The sequence below is a fragment of the Cuculus canorus genome, chromosome 8 (assembly GCF_017976375.1).
Source record: "Cuculus canorus isolate bCucCan1 chromosome 8, bCucCan1.pri, whole genome shotgun sequence".
Lineage (NCBI taxonomy): Eukaryota > Metazoa > Chordata > Aves > Cuculiformes > Cuculidae > Cuculus > Cuculus canorus.
The window spans coordinates 12554506-12570252 of record NC_071408.1 but is presented as its reverse complement, the minus strand read 5'-3'; the positions used below and the strand labels follow the sequence as shown (position 1 = coordinate 12570252).

The 15747-nt window shown below is 52.3% G+C and overlaps 1 protein-coding gene across 4 annotated transcripts; it reads left to right on the top strand.

Annotated features, from left to right (window-relative positions):
* Nucleotides 1-1052: 1052 nt before the first annotated feature.
* OLFML2B (olfactomedin like 2B) lies at nt 1053-15637 on the top strand. 4 transcript variants are annotated; one of them, XM_054072982.1, is made up of 9 exons: nt 1053-1316; nt 2251-2514; nt 5803-5910; nt 9607-9777; nt 11442-11670; nt 12530-12604; nt 12704-13054; nt 13532-13708; nt 14035-15637. In XM_054072982.1, exons 1-9 carry the CDS (start codon nt 1173-1175, stop codon nt 14634-14636), a joined length of 2121 nt encoding a protein of 706 aa, XP_053928957.1. In that variant the 5' UTR covers nt 1053-1172; the 3' UTR covers nt 14637-15637. The 4 variants fall into 4 exon arrangements, with proteins under 4 accessions (XP_053928957.1, XP_053928956.1, XP_053928955.1 ...); XM_054072981.1 differs by having other exon boundaries at nt 12527-12604; XM_054072980.1 differs by having other exon boundaries at nt 1054-1316; nt 12530-13054.
* The last annotated feature ends 110 nt before the right edge of the window (nt 15638-15747 follow it).

Here is a 15747-nt window from a genome sequence, read left to right as displayed (position 1 = left end):
CTTCCACTGCCTCAGCTGCTTCCTTTCTCACACAAGATGTTTTCTTTGTGTCTGTCAGCTCCATCCCTGTGGTCTGTTCCTGAGAGAGAGAAATGAGACAGGAGAGCTGGAGCTCCCTTAGAAAGGTGCCTTGTCTCAGGTCCGCAGATACCAAATCTGGGTTGGTTTTGGGACACGTGCATTAAGGACTGGTGTCTTACTTCAGTGAGAGCTTCGCGTGGCCTTTTGTGCCACCCATGGTGTGTGCAGCTTCTCCCTCTGACCTGTGGGCAGGTTTTTGAGGCAAACACGAGCCTGTGACATACCTGGGGTGTGGTGCTTGCATGTCTTTGCTTGCTATTGATAAATTTATGAAGGAATCTCAGGTTTCATCATGAATTAGTGAGGCTCAGACACCCACATAGTGGAGGGTGCTGTGCTTGTGCTTTCCCTGGGAACAGCATGTCGAGGACATTTCCATTTGGCAGGAGGTGCAGAAGGATACAATACTGCCAGAGCACAGCCACTTCCCAATGGTGTCAGCCTATGTTTCAGTAGTACATGGCGGTTGGCACTCGTGGCTAGAAGCACTCTAGGCTAGAACACAAACACAAACTGCTTGTGTGACCCCAGAGCACGCAGCATTAGCAAGCTGCAGGCATGTTGTGCCATGCCGTGTCAGGATGGCTTCCCCACGACCCAAAGCACACAGAGGAAAAGAGCCAGGCTGTTACCAGAGACAGAAAAGGAGGCAAGTGAGGTACAATGATGGCTTTCCACCCCCGACGTGGCAAACTGCAGGGGTGTGACGCGTAGGTTCACTTGGTGCAGACAGGCAATGTGGGTTTTAAGGGTTGCAGCCCTCCAGAAAAGCCTCACGCGCAGGAGCTTCAGGCGACCGATGCCCAAGTGCCCTCCGACTCGAGCCTCGCCCCGGGATGAGAACCCACCGCTCCCCGCGGAGACGGCTGCCGCTCCGGGCCTGGCGGGCTGCAAGGAGCCCTCGACGCGGATGGGAAGCACCGCCCGGAGCGGCTCCGGTCCCGCCCCGCCCGCCCGGGGGCCCGGCCCGCCGCGGAGGGAGGGCGAGAGGGAGGCAGGGCCGAGGCGGGATCCCGGCCCCGCCCGCCTCCCCGCACCTGAGCGAGCAGCGGCGGCTCCGCGGCGGCTCCGGCCCCCTCCGCCGCCCGCCCATGGCTCGGCCGCTGCCGCTGCTCCTCTGCCTGGCCGCGCTAGGCGTCGGCTGCCGGGCAGGGTCTCCCCCCGCTGGCACGGCCGGGCCCTCCGTCGAGCCGCTGCAGGACGAGGCTGACAACCAGGAGAACATTCTCTCCCAGGTATCTGCTGGGAAGCGGGGCGTGCCGGGGACGCTGGGTACCTGCGGCGCGGGGCCGGGCGGTGCCAGGTCGTGCTGGGTTGCGCACGCTCGGCTCTGCTGCGCTTTGCTGGGCACTTGCCCGATGCTCGCCGGCGTTGATGGGTGAGGGCAGCTGCAGAATTTTATCACCTGGGGCACAGCGCGCTCCCTGAAGCCCAGTAAGGAGCACTTCTCAGCAGCAGTTATTTCCCAGAGGGGACTCAGAAAACAGGGAATTCATTGGGAGGAAAATTGGTGGAGCCTCTTTGTGTACTGAGGAGAGGGATCAGGATCCAGATTCTTTCCCTGCCAGCGGGATGCGGTGGAAATTTCTGTTAGATTTGGCTGATCAGACTATGTGCTATAATCTTCCCTCGGAAACGGCTAACGTAGAGACTATTGGAAACATACTGTCAGTTATTTTTGTGCTTCTGCTTTCAGAACCACTGTCTGCAAACATCTCTGAAGGAAATTCCTTGCATTGTATGGGACTAATCAGAAATACTGCTTCATTACCAGTTCATGCTGCTTATGGAATGGCTTTCAGTCACCCTTCTAGCACACCCGTACCCTATTTTCCTGTGTAAAATAAGTAAATAAAAAAGTCTTGCTCAGCATAGCAGGTGACTTATTTGGTCTACTGAACATGGAGCACTGAAAGATGGTGGATGGGGTTCATATGTAAAATTCATGTATTTAAAATTCACAGTAGCTAGGTCTATTTTACACAAAGAAGAAGGCAGTTTTTATGTCTGTTATAGGTAGGGATCAGATAGGTCATAACTCTCTAGAAAACTCCTTGGTCAGCAGAATTTGGAAGAGCCAGCCATTTTTTTCAAGGTTCAGAGTGTCCTTATCCCTTGCTGGCAAGCAGAGGCCAAAAAGTTTGCTAACTGCTGGTGACCTGTGCTCAGCTTCTAGGTGATTACGATAAAGTGAAGGCAGTGTCTGAAGGCTCCGACTGTCGGTGCAAATGCCTGGTCAGACCCCTGGGCCGTGGTGCTTGCCAAAGGATTAACGAAGGAGCTTTCAAAGCAGAGGACTTTTACACGGTGGAAACAATCACATCAGGACCCAGCTGCAAGTGTGCGTGTGTGGCCCCACCCTCAGCGCTCAATCCTTGTGAGGGAGACTTCAGGCTGAAGAAGCTGCGGGAGGCGGAGAGCAGTGACCTGAAGGTAGGAGAGCAGCTTGAATTTGGGGCTCTCTTGGCAGGAAGAGATCTTCTGAAACCATATATTTCTGAGCTTTTCCTCTAAAACTTTTTTCCTAAACTTTTTTTCTAAAAAAAATCCAATAGTTACTTTTATATCTGCATGTTTTACACAAAAATCAAGATCAGTTTACAGATTGCTTCAAGCAACTGCCAAAAGATGGTTTGGCTTTCACGGGCAGAAAGCCACTGATGTATAAGCATGAGATGTATTCCACAGTTGGCTGATGGCAGGATGAGTTTTATTGTTTTAAATGTTGACACTTTACTATTTAATATTTTATCTATTTAGTAATATGTAACTCTTTTCCAAATGTGGCAGTGTTTGTTTTAAGTACTTGTGGCTTTTACTGGATCCTTACTTTTGCTAGTTTAGTAGTTGGCACCAGACCCAGCTGAGTTTTTCAGATTGTTACCTGTGTAGAGCAGCAGAAATTTTTCCCAGAGGGCCCCTGGTATGGTCCAGGGGCCATATGGATGAGTCCCCAGAGCACTTCTAAGGTCCACTGTTGGTGGCACTCATGTGGGTGGTGATGGGATGTACCCTGGAGCAGTGCTGCTAGTCCCAACACGGGTGTGAACACAGATGGCGCACAGGGAAGTGGCCAGGCAGCCTCCTACCAGGGCCACCACAGTGGATTTATTCTAATTAATTTGGAGCTCAAGGATGTGTTTTGTCTTGTTGGACTGCAGACGGTTAGCAGCTTCTTGTCCAAGCTCCCCTGTGGCTAGAGAAGATGAACAGGCACAGGCACATCATTTCAGGGAAGGAGGAGTCTGGAGCTGCAGGACGTCTGCAGGAGAAGCCACAACGTCCCACTTGGCCTTAGATGAGGAGCTGTGAGCTCTTTGTGATTAGAGGAGGGGATACCCTGTAAGGTGACAGAGCCACCTTTGAAGTTCCTCACCCAAAGGCAGACAGAGCTCCTCCACCAGCAGTTCACATCTCTTGCCTTGTCCTCTCTGGAGCCAGTCAGCCTCCTGGAGGAGCAGAGTGGCTTGGCTAGTTGTGCCCTTGGCTGTGGCGCCTCTTCCCACTGGGGATCTGCTCAGAGCCAGCTGTGGTGTGAAAGCTTGTCCTCTAGGAACTGGCCCAGGCTTCCCTACTCATTTCACAAGAATCTATAGCCGAATGATTTCGCAAGGTTTATCCAAATATACACATGTGGGGCTTTTCTTTGCTGCAAAAGTCAAATCCCGGGAGCTGTGAAAACAGGCTTGCTCCCTCGCCAAGCACAGAGTCCCTCCTGGGGTCAGCCATGCTGGGAACAGCAACCTCTCATAGAAGAAGCAGAAGAGAACACAGCTCCAGTTCTTACATGACTCATGAGAAGCAGTTTCCACACTTTTCAGTGGGGGGCCAGGAGGGACAGGCTGAGCTACCTTGTTGCTCTTAATAGCCTCAGGGATTTTGCTTTCCTTGCTGGTCTGATAAGCATCATTCTTGCCTGGTCCAGCAGTGGGATGCCTGTGATTGTGCTCTATGTCTGTTGTGTTTTAGCAGGTTTTCCTATGCTCTGGAAAGGAAACCCTGGGTATTCTGTGGGTGGGGGAGCTGGAGGAAGTTCCCCAAAACGAGAGCCCTCCCTCACAACCAGTGGGCTGGAGGATACATCTCTGAGGGAATGGTGAGAAAGGGACAAGATAAGCCTAGGGAGGAAAAAAGTATGCTTGAGGCTCCCGAACCCAGCCGAATTGCTGTGGTGGGCATCCCAGCTGAAGGTCCTATCTTCGCCTCTAATAAAGTCCCGTGGAAATTCATAGACCATCAGACTAGGGAGAGCCGAAGTCCACAGTGGGTGAAGGGAAAGAAACCACAGGTTGGTGTGTGCATCAGTATGGTCCTTTGGGGAAGATCAGCTTGGTGTTGACTTCGAGGTAGCTAAATCTAAGATCTGTTTTTGTGACATCTCAGCATACTGCTCCTCTGCTTGTGGCCACAGCATGCAAAAAGGTCTCAAGTGCAGAGCCTGAGGAAGGACTCTGCATTCAGGAAGATTTGGAAGGTGGTTAAGTCTGCAGCCTTTGTGCATTGATGGAAATTATCCAGCCTGGAGGGAAAGTGTGTGTCTCTAGTGGCTGTCTGGCAGATTGCATGTGTTGTATTTGTTGTCTCTGTCCAGTTCATGGTGGAAAGTGGATGTGTAACCATAAAACAGTCCTTGTCTCTTAATGCTGCCATTTTGTCTGGTCCTAAAAATCTTTCCTTTGCTGTGAACTCCATGGGGAGACTGCAGAGGCTGCCGTGGAAACTCAGAGTGCTGCCAGCAGTGTTGCCTGTACTTCTCCCATGTTTATGGAGCTCTACAGACCAGTTTGTAGCTGCTGGGAGAACATGTTACTGCCATGTAGTAATTCCCATGCACTGAAAATACTTCTCAGCTCTTGGGGCTGTAAGGTCTGCAGTGCCATGCTCTACACATGGGAACATGTGGGGCTGGAAGGAGCAGGCACATGAGGAACTGGGTGCAGGGGATGGCCCAGGAGCTCTTTCCACCAGCCCCTGCCTGGGTGGGTGCTGTTCTCTGCACAGTGAGTACCAGGAACCATATGAAATGCAGAATGAGGGTAGTGCTGTCTAGATCCCCAGGACTGGTGAGCAGGGGCTGGTGCTGGGCAGGGTATGGGTATACAACCCTTCCTGCTGCAGGAATGGGGTGAATTAGATGCAGAGTATCTCTGAAATGGGTGATTGAAGGAGAAGGCAGCATCCCTCTCATAAAGCTGTTCTTCAGGGAAGCAAACTCTTAGCGGGCTGGCACTGAATTTCAGTTACTTCACTCTAGCATTTGTGAACATTTTAATTTTTTTTAACAAGTTTCTTGTTCCAGGGAAAAAGCATGGGATGGCACAAACTCAAAGTCTGATCTCAAACTTACTTTTATTTGAGCTGCCATTTACTTCTTGCTTCTTTTGTTGCCAGTCCAGTCCCTGGCAGAGTAGTTAAGCTGTTGGGCTTGTGAGGGAGCCTACCTAGAGCTGGCAAGAAGGACAGTGCTTCTCCTTGCTCTGCTTCCTAATCCCTGGCACCCAAAACATGCTCCTGGAGCTCTGCAGGTGTGGCACGTGTTGCTCTGCATGCAGCATTCTGACCGTGGCAGCAATGCAACACGGCTGTATAAGGAAAAACTTGGATTTTAATAAACTTCTTCCATTCAGATGCAAGCATTGCCCTTGACTTTTTCAGCTGTAGAAATCATGCAGGGTAATAACAAGTTCCTGAGACTGACGGTGATCTGCCTTTGCCTTGCAGCTGGCCTCTGTCATGGAGATGCTGGAGAGTGCCTTTTATGGCTTGGACCTTCTGAAGCTGCACTCAGTCACATCCAAGCTGGTGGGTCGGGTGGAAAAGCTCGAAGAGGTAAGATGAGTCCTGCTCTACTTCGAGGTTGTTGCCTTCGGTGGGACTTGCCTCAAATCAAGTTCTTGGTATATTTTGTTCTTTTAGAGCCTTATTCCTTCTGGAAGAAATGTTAACTATTTCTTTGGCTGAAACTAAGCTAGGCAGACTAGACTCTCCAGACTACAGTAGACTAGACTCTCCGCCACTCCTCTCAAGCAGTGCCCATCAGCCTCTCTTGACACTGCAGTTTCCGTAATCCCTTGTGGCCCAAACTGGATGTGGCCTCACCAGCATCTCCTTGGGGTCCGAAGGGCCTGCTGTTAAGTGTTGCCCTTGTTCAATTTTATAGCTGTGCTGGCCCAATAGTTGCTCTCAACCAGGTGCTTGTGAGCTATTTAATGTGGGAATGAGTTGTCCAGGGCTGGTGCTGGGACATGCTCATCAGGACGGCTGGTAGCCATGGAGGTAAAGTTCCTTAAGAACCAAGTTATATCTTGGCCTGTGTTTAAAAAAAGCTGAACCCTCAGCACTGCTAAAAAGCTAGATAAGCTATCTATCTTCCATTTTTTTTAGAGCAGATTTCCAGTGAAATAATTTTCATTTCCATACAATTTAATGTTTCTTTGGCTAGTACAGTGTAAGGTTTGCAGTTTATTGAGCTGCACTCAACTATGTAGCAACAGGTTGCCAGATTAAATACTGGAGTTTTCTCCCGTGGTCTGTGTCTGGAAGAGAAATTCCACATTCTTGTTGGAGTTGAGCAGTCCCGTTTGTCTGCGGCCAGGAGCCAAGAAGCAATAATTTATAAAGCCAATATTCCACTTGCAAAGTGTTTCAGGAAGGCACGGTGTGCTCCATCCTGGTGTCATGAAGGAGACAGCCGAGACAACTGTGCTTGCCTGGGAGACACTGGGTTTCCAAGCATGGTGATTGACCCAAAAGGGGGAAACAATGTTTTGAGTTCCAAAAATAACAAAGCACCGGTGTTCTCGTATGCAATCCCACCCTCTTCCTGTGCTTTAGCATATTCTCCAGTCGTTACTTAGGCTGCTGAGCCTTTGCTAATTAGGGGAGAGGAGTGTGGAAAGTGGGAGCTGTGCTGCCAACCTTGTGCTGCCTGTCCCTATTGGGAAGCTTCACCATGGTGGCACTGGTAGCCACAGGTCTGCTGGTGGGATGAGCGGTGTGGTGAGCTGCACTTGCCCAGGACAGGGGCTGCTGTGGTGAACACAACTGGTCCCATCGGGACAGGCTGGTGGTCTATTGCTGTTTAACATCCACTGTTAGTTGGATTAGGGGTGATGGAGGGGACAACCCTTGTTTTGTATCCTTTATGAATCTGTGGTTCATGATTTTATCTCACCCTGAAACTACTTAACTGAAAATGGTACTGTTAGGCATTGTCACCTTTTAATGAGTCAGACTAGAGTGACACAGCCTATCAGGTCAGTGAATGGGGAGTGCAGGTTCCTCAAAGACCTGAGGCGATAGTTGACTTGAAGGCTAAGATAAGGTAAGTGTTAGTAGTTTGGGTATTGACAAATAACACAAGTGATTACCTGTGTGTTATTCTTTGGTACCAGGATGGTCCTTTCTGCCAGCCAGTTCCTGCACAGTGGGTTCTGCATGAGTACTGCTGGTGGCACTTCTCTGGGCATGTCCTGAGGTGACCTTGCTTTTTTTCTGTTCTGCTCGCACTCTTTGCAGTGAGGCAGATGCTCGCACCTATTGCAGAAAGCTCAGTCTGGCTGAAGTAGTTTGGTCAGAGATGGAGCGTTGAAGGTGCGGGAGGGGAAAACTCACAGATTTGGGTCTTTAATTTCCCAGAAGCAGGGCTGCAGGATCGTGTAACAAGCAGCTGAAGCTGCCGACAGGCACTTGGGCAGGATGGAGGAAGATAGGAGAGGTCTTGGTTGGATGGAGATTCCTTGGTGCTGCTGAGGCAGGGCAGAGCTGGCGCAGGAAGTGCAGACAGCAGGTGTGAAATGCCTCCTGCTGCAGGCTTAGCACATAAAATCCTTTGGAGAGGAGGAGATGATGATCTCACCCTGTATCAGCCATGGGATCTGATACAATGGACAGCTTGAGATGCTGAACAAGAGCTTGGCATGGCTTCAAAGCATTGGCCTCCCAAGCGGATGTGCTTTTGGCAGCTTCTCATTGGCAAAGTAGCTGAGTGGCCTTGAGCAGCATCACAGGCTTGGCTTTGGTGGTGCCCCCTACTCAAAGGGAGGCAGATTTTATCCCTAAGCAGGTTGTAAACGGAACATTGCACAGAATAAGTGATAAGGACACAGTGCTGTTTGAATCAGCCATCCTCCCAAAAGGAGAAGGGTCTTGAAGCTGCTCCTGTTCCTGCACTGCTCCTAGGAAAGCATCATGAGATCTCTTGTTCCTTTTCTCACTACAGCAAAATGCTTGCTGAAAAGCCCCTGTGTTATTATCACTCAGCCTTAAAATTGCACGATAAAGCTGTGACTCACAATTCCTGGTTAAAGACTGGAAGTTCAGATACTCATGAAGGGGGATGGGAATTAACTGAGCTCAGCGTGGTATTTTTGCAGATATGAGAAGGAATTACGAGTTGTTTCCAGTGTAACAAGGTATTTTACACAAAGAGTGTCAGTCAAAGTAACAAAACTCCAAATACTTGGTCTGCAGAGATAGTGCCTTCTTTAGCAAGGCAGCTTCTCTGCTTTGTATTTAGCTTGCAGCTGTTGCATCAGCTGGCAATATTGAGGTCCCATATGGAGGTCATGGTGGGGTTTAGGAGAAATTAATGGCAGAACAGACTGAAAATGAAGGATCAGGGGAACCACTGCCCAGTCTCTGTGCAAAACTGCTTTGATTGATGTGCCATCTATTCAAAGCAGTTGCTATTTAAGATGTAAAAGACCAAGAAGAGACAAGCAGAGACTGCAGCAATCCCTTGGAGACAAGGTATACTTATGGATGGAGGACTGAAAAAGTCAGAGGGGTTTGCCTGCCTTGGGCTGGCCAACAAGCTGCAGCCAGCTCCCTCCCAGTCTGGGACAGCTCTCTGGGTTTCACTGGCTCTCTTTCTCTCCCCAAATTCTCCCTTTCCTCTGTGGGAGCAGAGAGCGGTGGGGAGGAGCGTTCTCTGAGTGCAGGTGCTGCATGGCCAGGCAGTAGGACAAGATGGGAAGAAGAGCCCAGCACCGTGTCCCACAGCCCCGCTTTGAGGAGTGTTTGGAGCCCTCAGACAGCTGGGAAAGCTGGTGCTTCTATAGCTCCAAACCAGACAAGTGGTATGCTGACCTTGAGGACTTGCCTTGGGGGTCCTGCAGGCAGTGGTTGGCCAGGATGGGACTCTACTAGGAAAGTGGAATTAGTAAATGGGAACTGAACTCACTATCACAGGCAAAGGATGCAAGGATGAGACTTAAGATGTCCTCTTCCTTCAATGGCGAGTATGGCCGAAGATGAGTATTGAAAAACTTAAAGACCACTCTCCTGCTTCATGGGACCTCATGGCAAAGAGAGTGGATGTGGGATGTGCATGCCAGGAATGGGGTTTCTGGGTCCCTCTGTGGTTAGGGACACCTTCTTGGCAGCTGAAGTGCCCAGCTCCGCGGAGAAGCCTGTCTGTAAGCCCAGGATGGGAGCATAGAGGTCACTGGCTCCTGGGTTGTGGTCGGGGAGCCACTGACCTTGTCTTTACGTGGGGTAAAGAGTCCTCTCTTGCATTTCTAGGGCATGTCCCGGAACTTCACACAGGAAGGCCACCAGGCAGGAGCCAATATGGAGGAGGGTCTGCAGGATCACCGGGCCAGGGAGAACTGCTCCAGCCTCCTCTCCAACAGCCTTGCTGACATTGAGGGCTCGCTGCAGCGGGATGCCGAAGCTGTCTATACCCCTACAGAGGTATGACTGCTCCAGCAAGTTGTGTGGCTTGAAGTCACTGCTGCTGTGCAAGCCAGCCCAGAGGGTGTCTTCTGGATGGGGACACCTGCCTGGGGTCAGTTTCTTCTCGACTCAGCCGACTCCTTTTCCATGCTCTGGCTCCAGCCTGCTACTCTCAGCAAAGCCCAGCTGCTGCTGAGATGTAGGAGGGAACAGGAGCAGGCTGCTTCCTGGGCCTCCCTCCTTCCTCCAGAGTTGTTGGTTTTCGAGGTCAGTGGGGGCTGTGCTGCTCGGAAAGAGTGATGTCATTTGCGGGGCCAGCTGGGAAGTGCTTGAAAGCAGAGTCTTTCATTATCAGGGCTTGGGGGCTGAGTCGCCCTTCCTCCTGAGCAATTACCCCAGCCAGCCTCTGCGCCTGGCAGGCACCAGGAAGAGGCTTGGGCATCCCACTGGCTCCAGCACCCATCTCCAGGCCACTGGGGACCCTGTGAGGTCTGCCCAGTGTGGGAATGTCCTCTGCTTGGGGCAGTGGCTTCTGTACAGCCCCAGAAAAGGGTGAGAGAGGTGCTTTATGGAGTGGCCTGCCTAGGGTGTCCTGACCCTTTTGCTGCTTTGGTGATGCAACTTATGGTGGCCTTGTGCTGCTCTGATCCATGCTGGGTAGCTACCGGAGCATCTTGCCTCTGCCCAGAGTCCCTTCTGCACATGGCGCCCCTGGCACCGAGAGCTGGCATTGTGGGTCCTCCGCAGGGGCAGGCTTCCTGAGACCTGGTGGGAAGAAGAGAGGGCTCCCACACATGCCACAGGGGTCGGCAGGTAGATGAAACCATGACTTGTCAGTGTGCCAGCACACTCTGCTCGGAAGGCTGTGCACTGCAGCACAGGGTGTCCAGCAGTGCTCCCAGCCCCTCTGTTTCCTGGGCCATAATCTGAGCAGGGGCTCTGCTGCTGCTGGAGAGGAGCCAGCCCCATCCAGGCTGGAGAGTGAAGCGTGTGCCTTTTATTTCCCCGAATGACCTCATTTCTCAATGTTCCTCTTTTCTCGCCATTGATTGCAACAGGGCTGTGAAGGAACCTGGGCCTGTCTTCTCAGCCAAATGGGCACCGCTTCAACCTTCAGGCTGTTTTTCTGATTTTCTTTAATGAGATTAAATCCTTGAGGCATGAAATACAGCAGCTGGTGGCTGCCTCTGCACAGGGTTCTCTGTTCCTGCCCCAGGAGGTTCCCAGTCCTGCTGGGAAGATGCCCTTCAGCCTATCTGCTCTGTCAAAGCTTAGTGTATGTTGTACAGTCTGTACAGATGCTGGAACTGGTCTCTGGTGTGCACGGAAGTGTCCATTGGGTGGACATGTGAGCAGTTGCAGCATGGGGTGTACCCTGCTAATGCCACCTTGGTGTCACCCCACTCTGTCCATATGTCCTGCAACCCGCAGCCTGTGCCTTATTGAGCACCAAGTGCTGTGGTTGCAGAGTGGCACCACGGTCAGGTAGAGGCAACACTGGTCTGCCAGCTGTGCTGTCTTATGAAGTGTTTCCCACAGCAGAAGAGATGGAGGGTGTTCCAGAGAAAGGAAGGAGGACAGAGCATTTTACCTGGCACTTAGTTGGTGATCCTGACTTGCCTGGTCCCCCAAAAGGTGTCTGCCTTGGCCCATCCTGTAACAACCTCCGGTGTCTCTAACAGGGCAAATATGAAGACAGATTCCTGAAAGATGAAACCATCTCGCAGCAGATCAACTCTGTTGAGTCCCTCCCAGAGCTGCACCTCTCTCCAGCAGATGAGAAGCCCAAGCAGCTTTTGCAGAGGAAACTGCACATGAGGAGCCGGTCTCCTTCCAAGCCCACCATTGTCCGAGGGGTCACCTACTACAAAGCCCAGTCCACTGAGTCAGAGAATGACATCGAGGAGCAGCGTGAGTTGGGTTTGCAGCCTTGTCTGGTGGGTTTGCTGGCTGCATCCTGTACTAAAGCCAGCATCTGTCCTGAGTCCTGCCTTTCCCCTGGGAACGTGTGGGCAAGGCATATGGAGTCACCACAGAGAGGAGGGTTTGGAGGCAGGAGGTAGGGTGATTGATACCTCACTGCAAGGCAGCATCCTGTCTTTGAGCCCTGTGCAAGAGAGCAGTGCAGTGTTGTTATTCCATGGAAAATCTCTGGTAGCTAAGGAAATAGGTCACTGCTATGTTTTAAAGCACCTGGCATCAACGCCTTTCCCGAAAGTAAATGCAGGTTTATTACTTATGTTAGTCTGGCAAATCCACCTGTCCAATGACATCCAAGGAGATTTCTGCAGTGCTCAGGATGTTGGGAGGTGGCTCAGCTGCTGACTGCCCCATGGCTCAGCAAGGTGCTGCTCAGGGCTCTGGCCACGGTGAAAGCAGGGAGCTGAACCCCCAAGGCCCAGCGGCATCTGGCAGCATGGGCAAACAAGGCAAATGCCTTTGCTGTGCAAAGCTGGCTCAGCAGCGAAGTCGGCCAGCTCAGCCATGCGGAGGCCTCAGAGATGTGGAGAAGCAAATGGCACCTGTGGTGGCTGGGGGGGTCCACATGGTGTCTGTGCTCTGGGTGAAGCACGTGCTTTGGCATCCTAGGTAGGATCTGGCTGTGTGCTCAAGCTGTCTCCATCTTGCCCCATCTCTGGCAGGGTTGAATCAGTCTGCATTACCTTCTGCTAAGCCTGAGGTGGTGGACATATGGGTGTGATGAGGTCTCACTGACTTCCTAAGGTGGGCTTGCTCTGGGGCTGATGTGTGTGCCTGTGTTTGACAGCAGATGAGCTGTTCAGTGGGGATAACACAGTGGACCTACTGATCGAAGACCAGCTCCTGAGGCCCAGCAGCTGGGCAGGTGAGAGTATGAGGAAGCCCTCCCCGGTTGAATGGCCATCCACCCGTGGCAGCAACCCCAGCACCCCACCAGCTGCTGACACTGCTGTGATGGCCACAGTGCCCCCTGCCACGTCCATGAGGCCCACACCAGACCCCACTACTGTGAGCCAGCTGACCCCTATCCCACAGACCACGACTGCTCCACCAGGGCTGGTGGAGGAGGGGACCCTGCAGCTACCAGTAGCCTTGGCCAGCACAGCGGTGGCCACAGACATGGAAAGCCTGCTCACACTTCACCCTGCTATGGCCACCACTGCCCAGACCTTGAGGGATGTGGAGATGAGCTCTGCCCTGGAGAGCAGCCCAGAAGCTTGGGGACAAGTGAGCACCCCTGCGATGCCAGTCAAGTCCACCAGCCCCACCACCCCAAAACAGGCCCTGGAGGAGGAGGACATCAGGAGCATCGTTGGTGAGTGCTTGTAGGTCCTGCACAGATCCAGCTGCACATGAGGTCTGGCTTGTGCCCACAGCGTGTCTTGCTAAGCACAGCATACCTGTATTTGGCCACGGGTTGGAGGTGTCACGGAGATGGTAGATGGATAGCACTTTACTGGGATGCCAGGTTTACTTGCTTGTTAACTCTGGAACGTACTGTAGTCTCGTGGTTTGAGGGGCTGGGCAGGGCAGAAAAACACCTCCCTGGTGAGGGACCTGAGACAGACACCAGCATCAGCTGGGGCAGGGACATGATGCGGAACTGTTTGCTGGATCTGGCCAGTGCTGCTGGGTCTCGTAAAGCTGAGCCCAAGCTGAGGCAGTGAGAGTACCTGGTGAGTGGGTAGGCAAGGGGCTAGAGTGATGGGTGATGCCTGCAGACCTGCAGCAGTAGCAGGGAGAGTGTGGCTGCCCTGCCTTGGGACTTGCGAACTTCTCTCTGCTTGTGCAGGGCGCTGCAAGGATACGCTGTCCACCATCTCGGGACCCATCACCCAGAACACTTACGGGCGCAATGAGGGGGCCTGGATGAAGGACCCCCTGGCCCAGGAGGAGCGTATCTATGTTACCAACTACTACTACGGGAACACACTGGTGGAGTTCAGGAACCTTGACAACTTCAAGCAAGGTGGGCTTATGCCATCCCCAGTGCTGTGCTGGCTGCTGCTTGGCTGGTCCAATAATTGTCCTCATTCCCTGGGATGCTGCACCACAGGGGGATGCTTTGCTTGGAGATTGTCCCCTCTTGGGCACTGGTACCGAGTGTGTGGGGTTCAGAGCACGGTTCAGGTCAGGCTGCCTGTGGTGACTGGAATTTCTTGTCACCACACCAGATGTGGCTGGGAGGGAGTGCAGGTAGGGCTAGGGGCAGAGGGTGCTGGTGGCTGCTGCGGCAGGGCCACCAACTGCAAAGAAAAGAGTGGGTCTCACCAGCAAGGTGTCTTTGCCCCACAGGGCGCTGGAGTAATTCCTACAAGCTCCCGTACAGCTGGATTGGGACAGGGCATGTTGTCTACAATGGGTCCTTCTACTACAACCGAGCCTTCACACGCAACATTATCAAGTATGACCTGAAGCAGCGGTATGTGGCTGCCTGGGCCATGCTGCATGATGTGGCCTATGAGGAGTCCACACCATGGCAGTGGCGAGGCCACTCAGAGGTGGACTTTGCCGTGGATGAGAACGGCCTGTGGGTCATCTACCCAGCCATCAGCTATGAAGGCTTCAACCAGGAGGTGATTGTGCTGAGCAAGCTGAATGCGGCTGACCTCAGCACCCAGAAAGAGACCACATGGCGGACAGGGCTACGGAAGAACTTCTACGGGAACTGCTTTGTCATCTGTGGGGTCCTGTATGCGGTCGATAGCTACAACAAGAGGAATGCAAACATCTCCTATGCCTTTGACACGCATACCAACACGCAGATCATCCCCCGACTGCTCTTTGAGAATGAGTATGCCTATACCACGCAGATAGACTATAACCCCAAGGACCGTCTGCTCTACGCCTGGGACAATGGGCACCAAGTCACCTACCATGTCATCTTTGCCTACTGAGTCAAACACACCCCTCCAGTGGGGCACTGCGAGCCAGGGACCACCAGCACCTTTTATTATTTTTATTATTATTATTATTATTATTATTATTTTGTACAAATCAAAGAGTACATGATGGTTTTTGTTTCAAGCTGTTTTTCATGGTGGATTGTAGATCGATCCCCACGCAAGAACCACCCCCTTCATCTTCGCTTGCTTCTGGTTTTCCTTCCCAAGGGAAGGGTCCCACCTTTGGAAAGACTGACATGGTTCTCCCACCTGTGGAGGAGGAGATGTAGATGCAGTCCTCCCGAAGAGGTTTTCACATAAAGAGGATCAGCGAGAGACCCAGAACCAGTGCAAGGCTGTCCTTTCTGCTGCAGGCACAAGGTCCCAGCATGATGCTGATGACTGCCTGCCCTGGTGGAGAAGGTGTGTATCCCATGGGATTATCCCATCTCTCAAGACCATCTTCCCAGCCAATTGGTGACCAGCAGGTCCTTTGGAGATACTGCTGCACAATGGGGCTGTGAGTGCAGTTCCAGCAGCCCTTGGTGCTGGCACTTATGCTGAAGACTGTCCCCTCCACCTGGGGCTCCATCCTTTGCAGCCTGCTCTGGGGGACTAGGAGTACCCTGAGCTGCAACTTGTGTCCAGAGTGAGCCAGCATTAGGAAGGGGACAACGTAAATATGTGTAGATGGCTTTTGTTTGGTCATTTTGTAACCTGAAATAGTCCCCTTTGGCATTTGCTGGATGAACACTGTTCTGCTGGGTACTGGGCTGCCTGGGTGGGGAGCTGCAGGTCTCGGGGAGACCTTGGACTGGGGAAGCTCTTGCTCCCCATCTTACTGCCGCTCTGTCTCCCATAGGGTCTCAGGCCTTATGTCCTCTCACTGCTGTGCTCGACTGGGTCCTGGCTGTTGGCCAGTGGGAGACTGTCAGAGGGCACTACCCTGGTCATTCTAGCCCGGCAGCATTTTGTATTTATCTGCTGTTAATAAATGATCAAGTACCTTTGCAGCTGTTTGGGGCTTTCTTTGGGTCTAGTTCACCATCTGGGCGTATGGAAACCCACAAAGTTTTTTTTGGGGTGGGTTCTGTTTGGTTTGGGGAGTGCCAGTGAGGGCCTT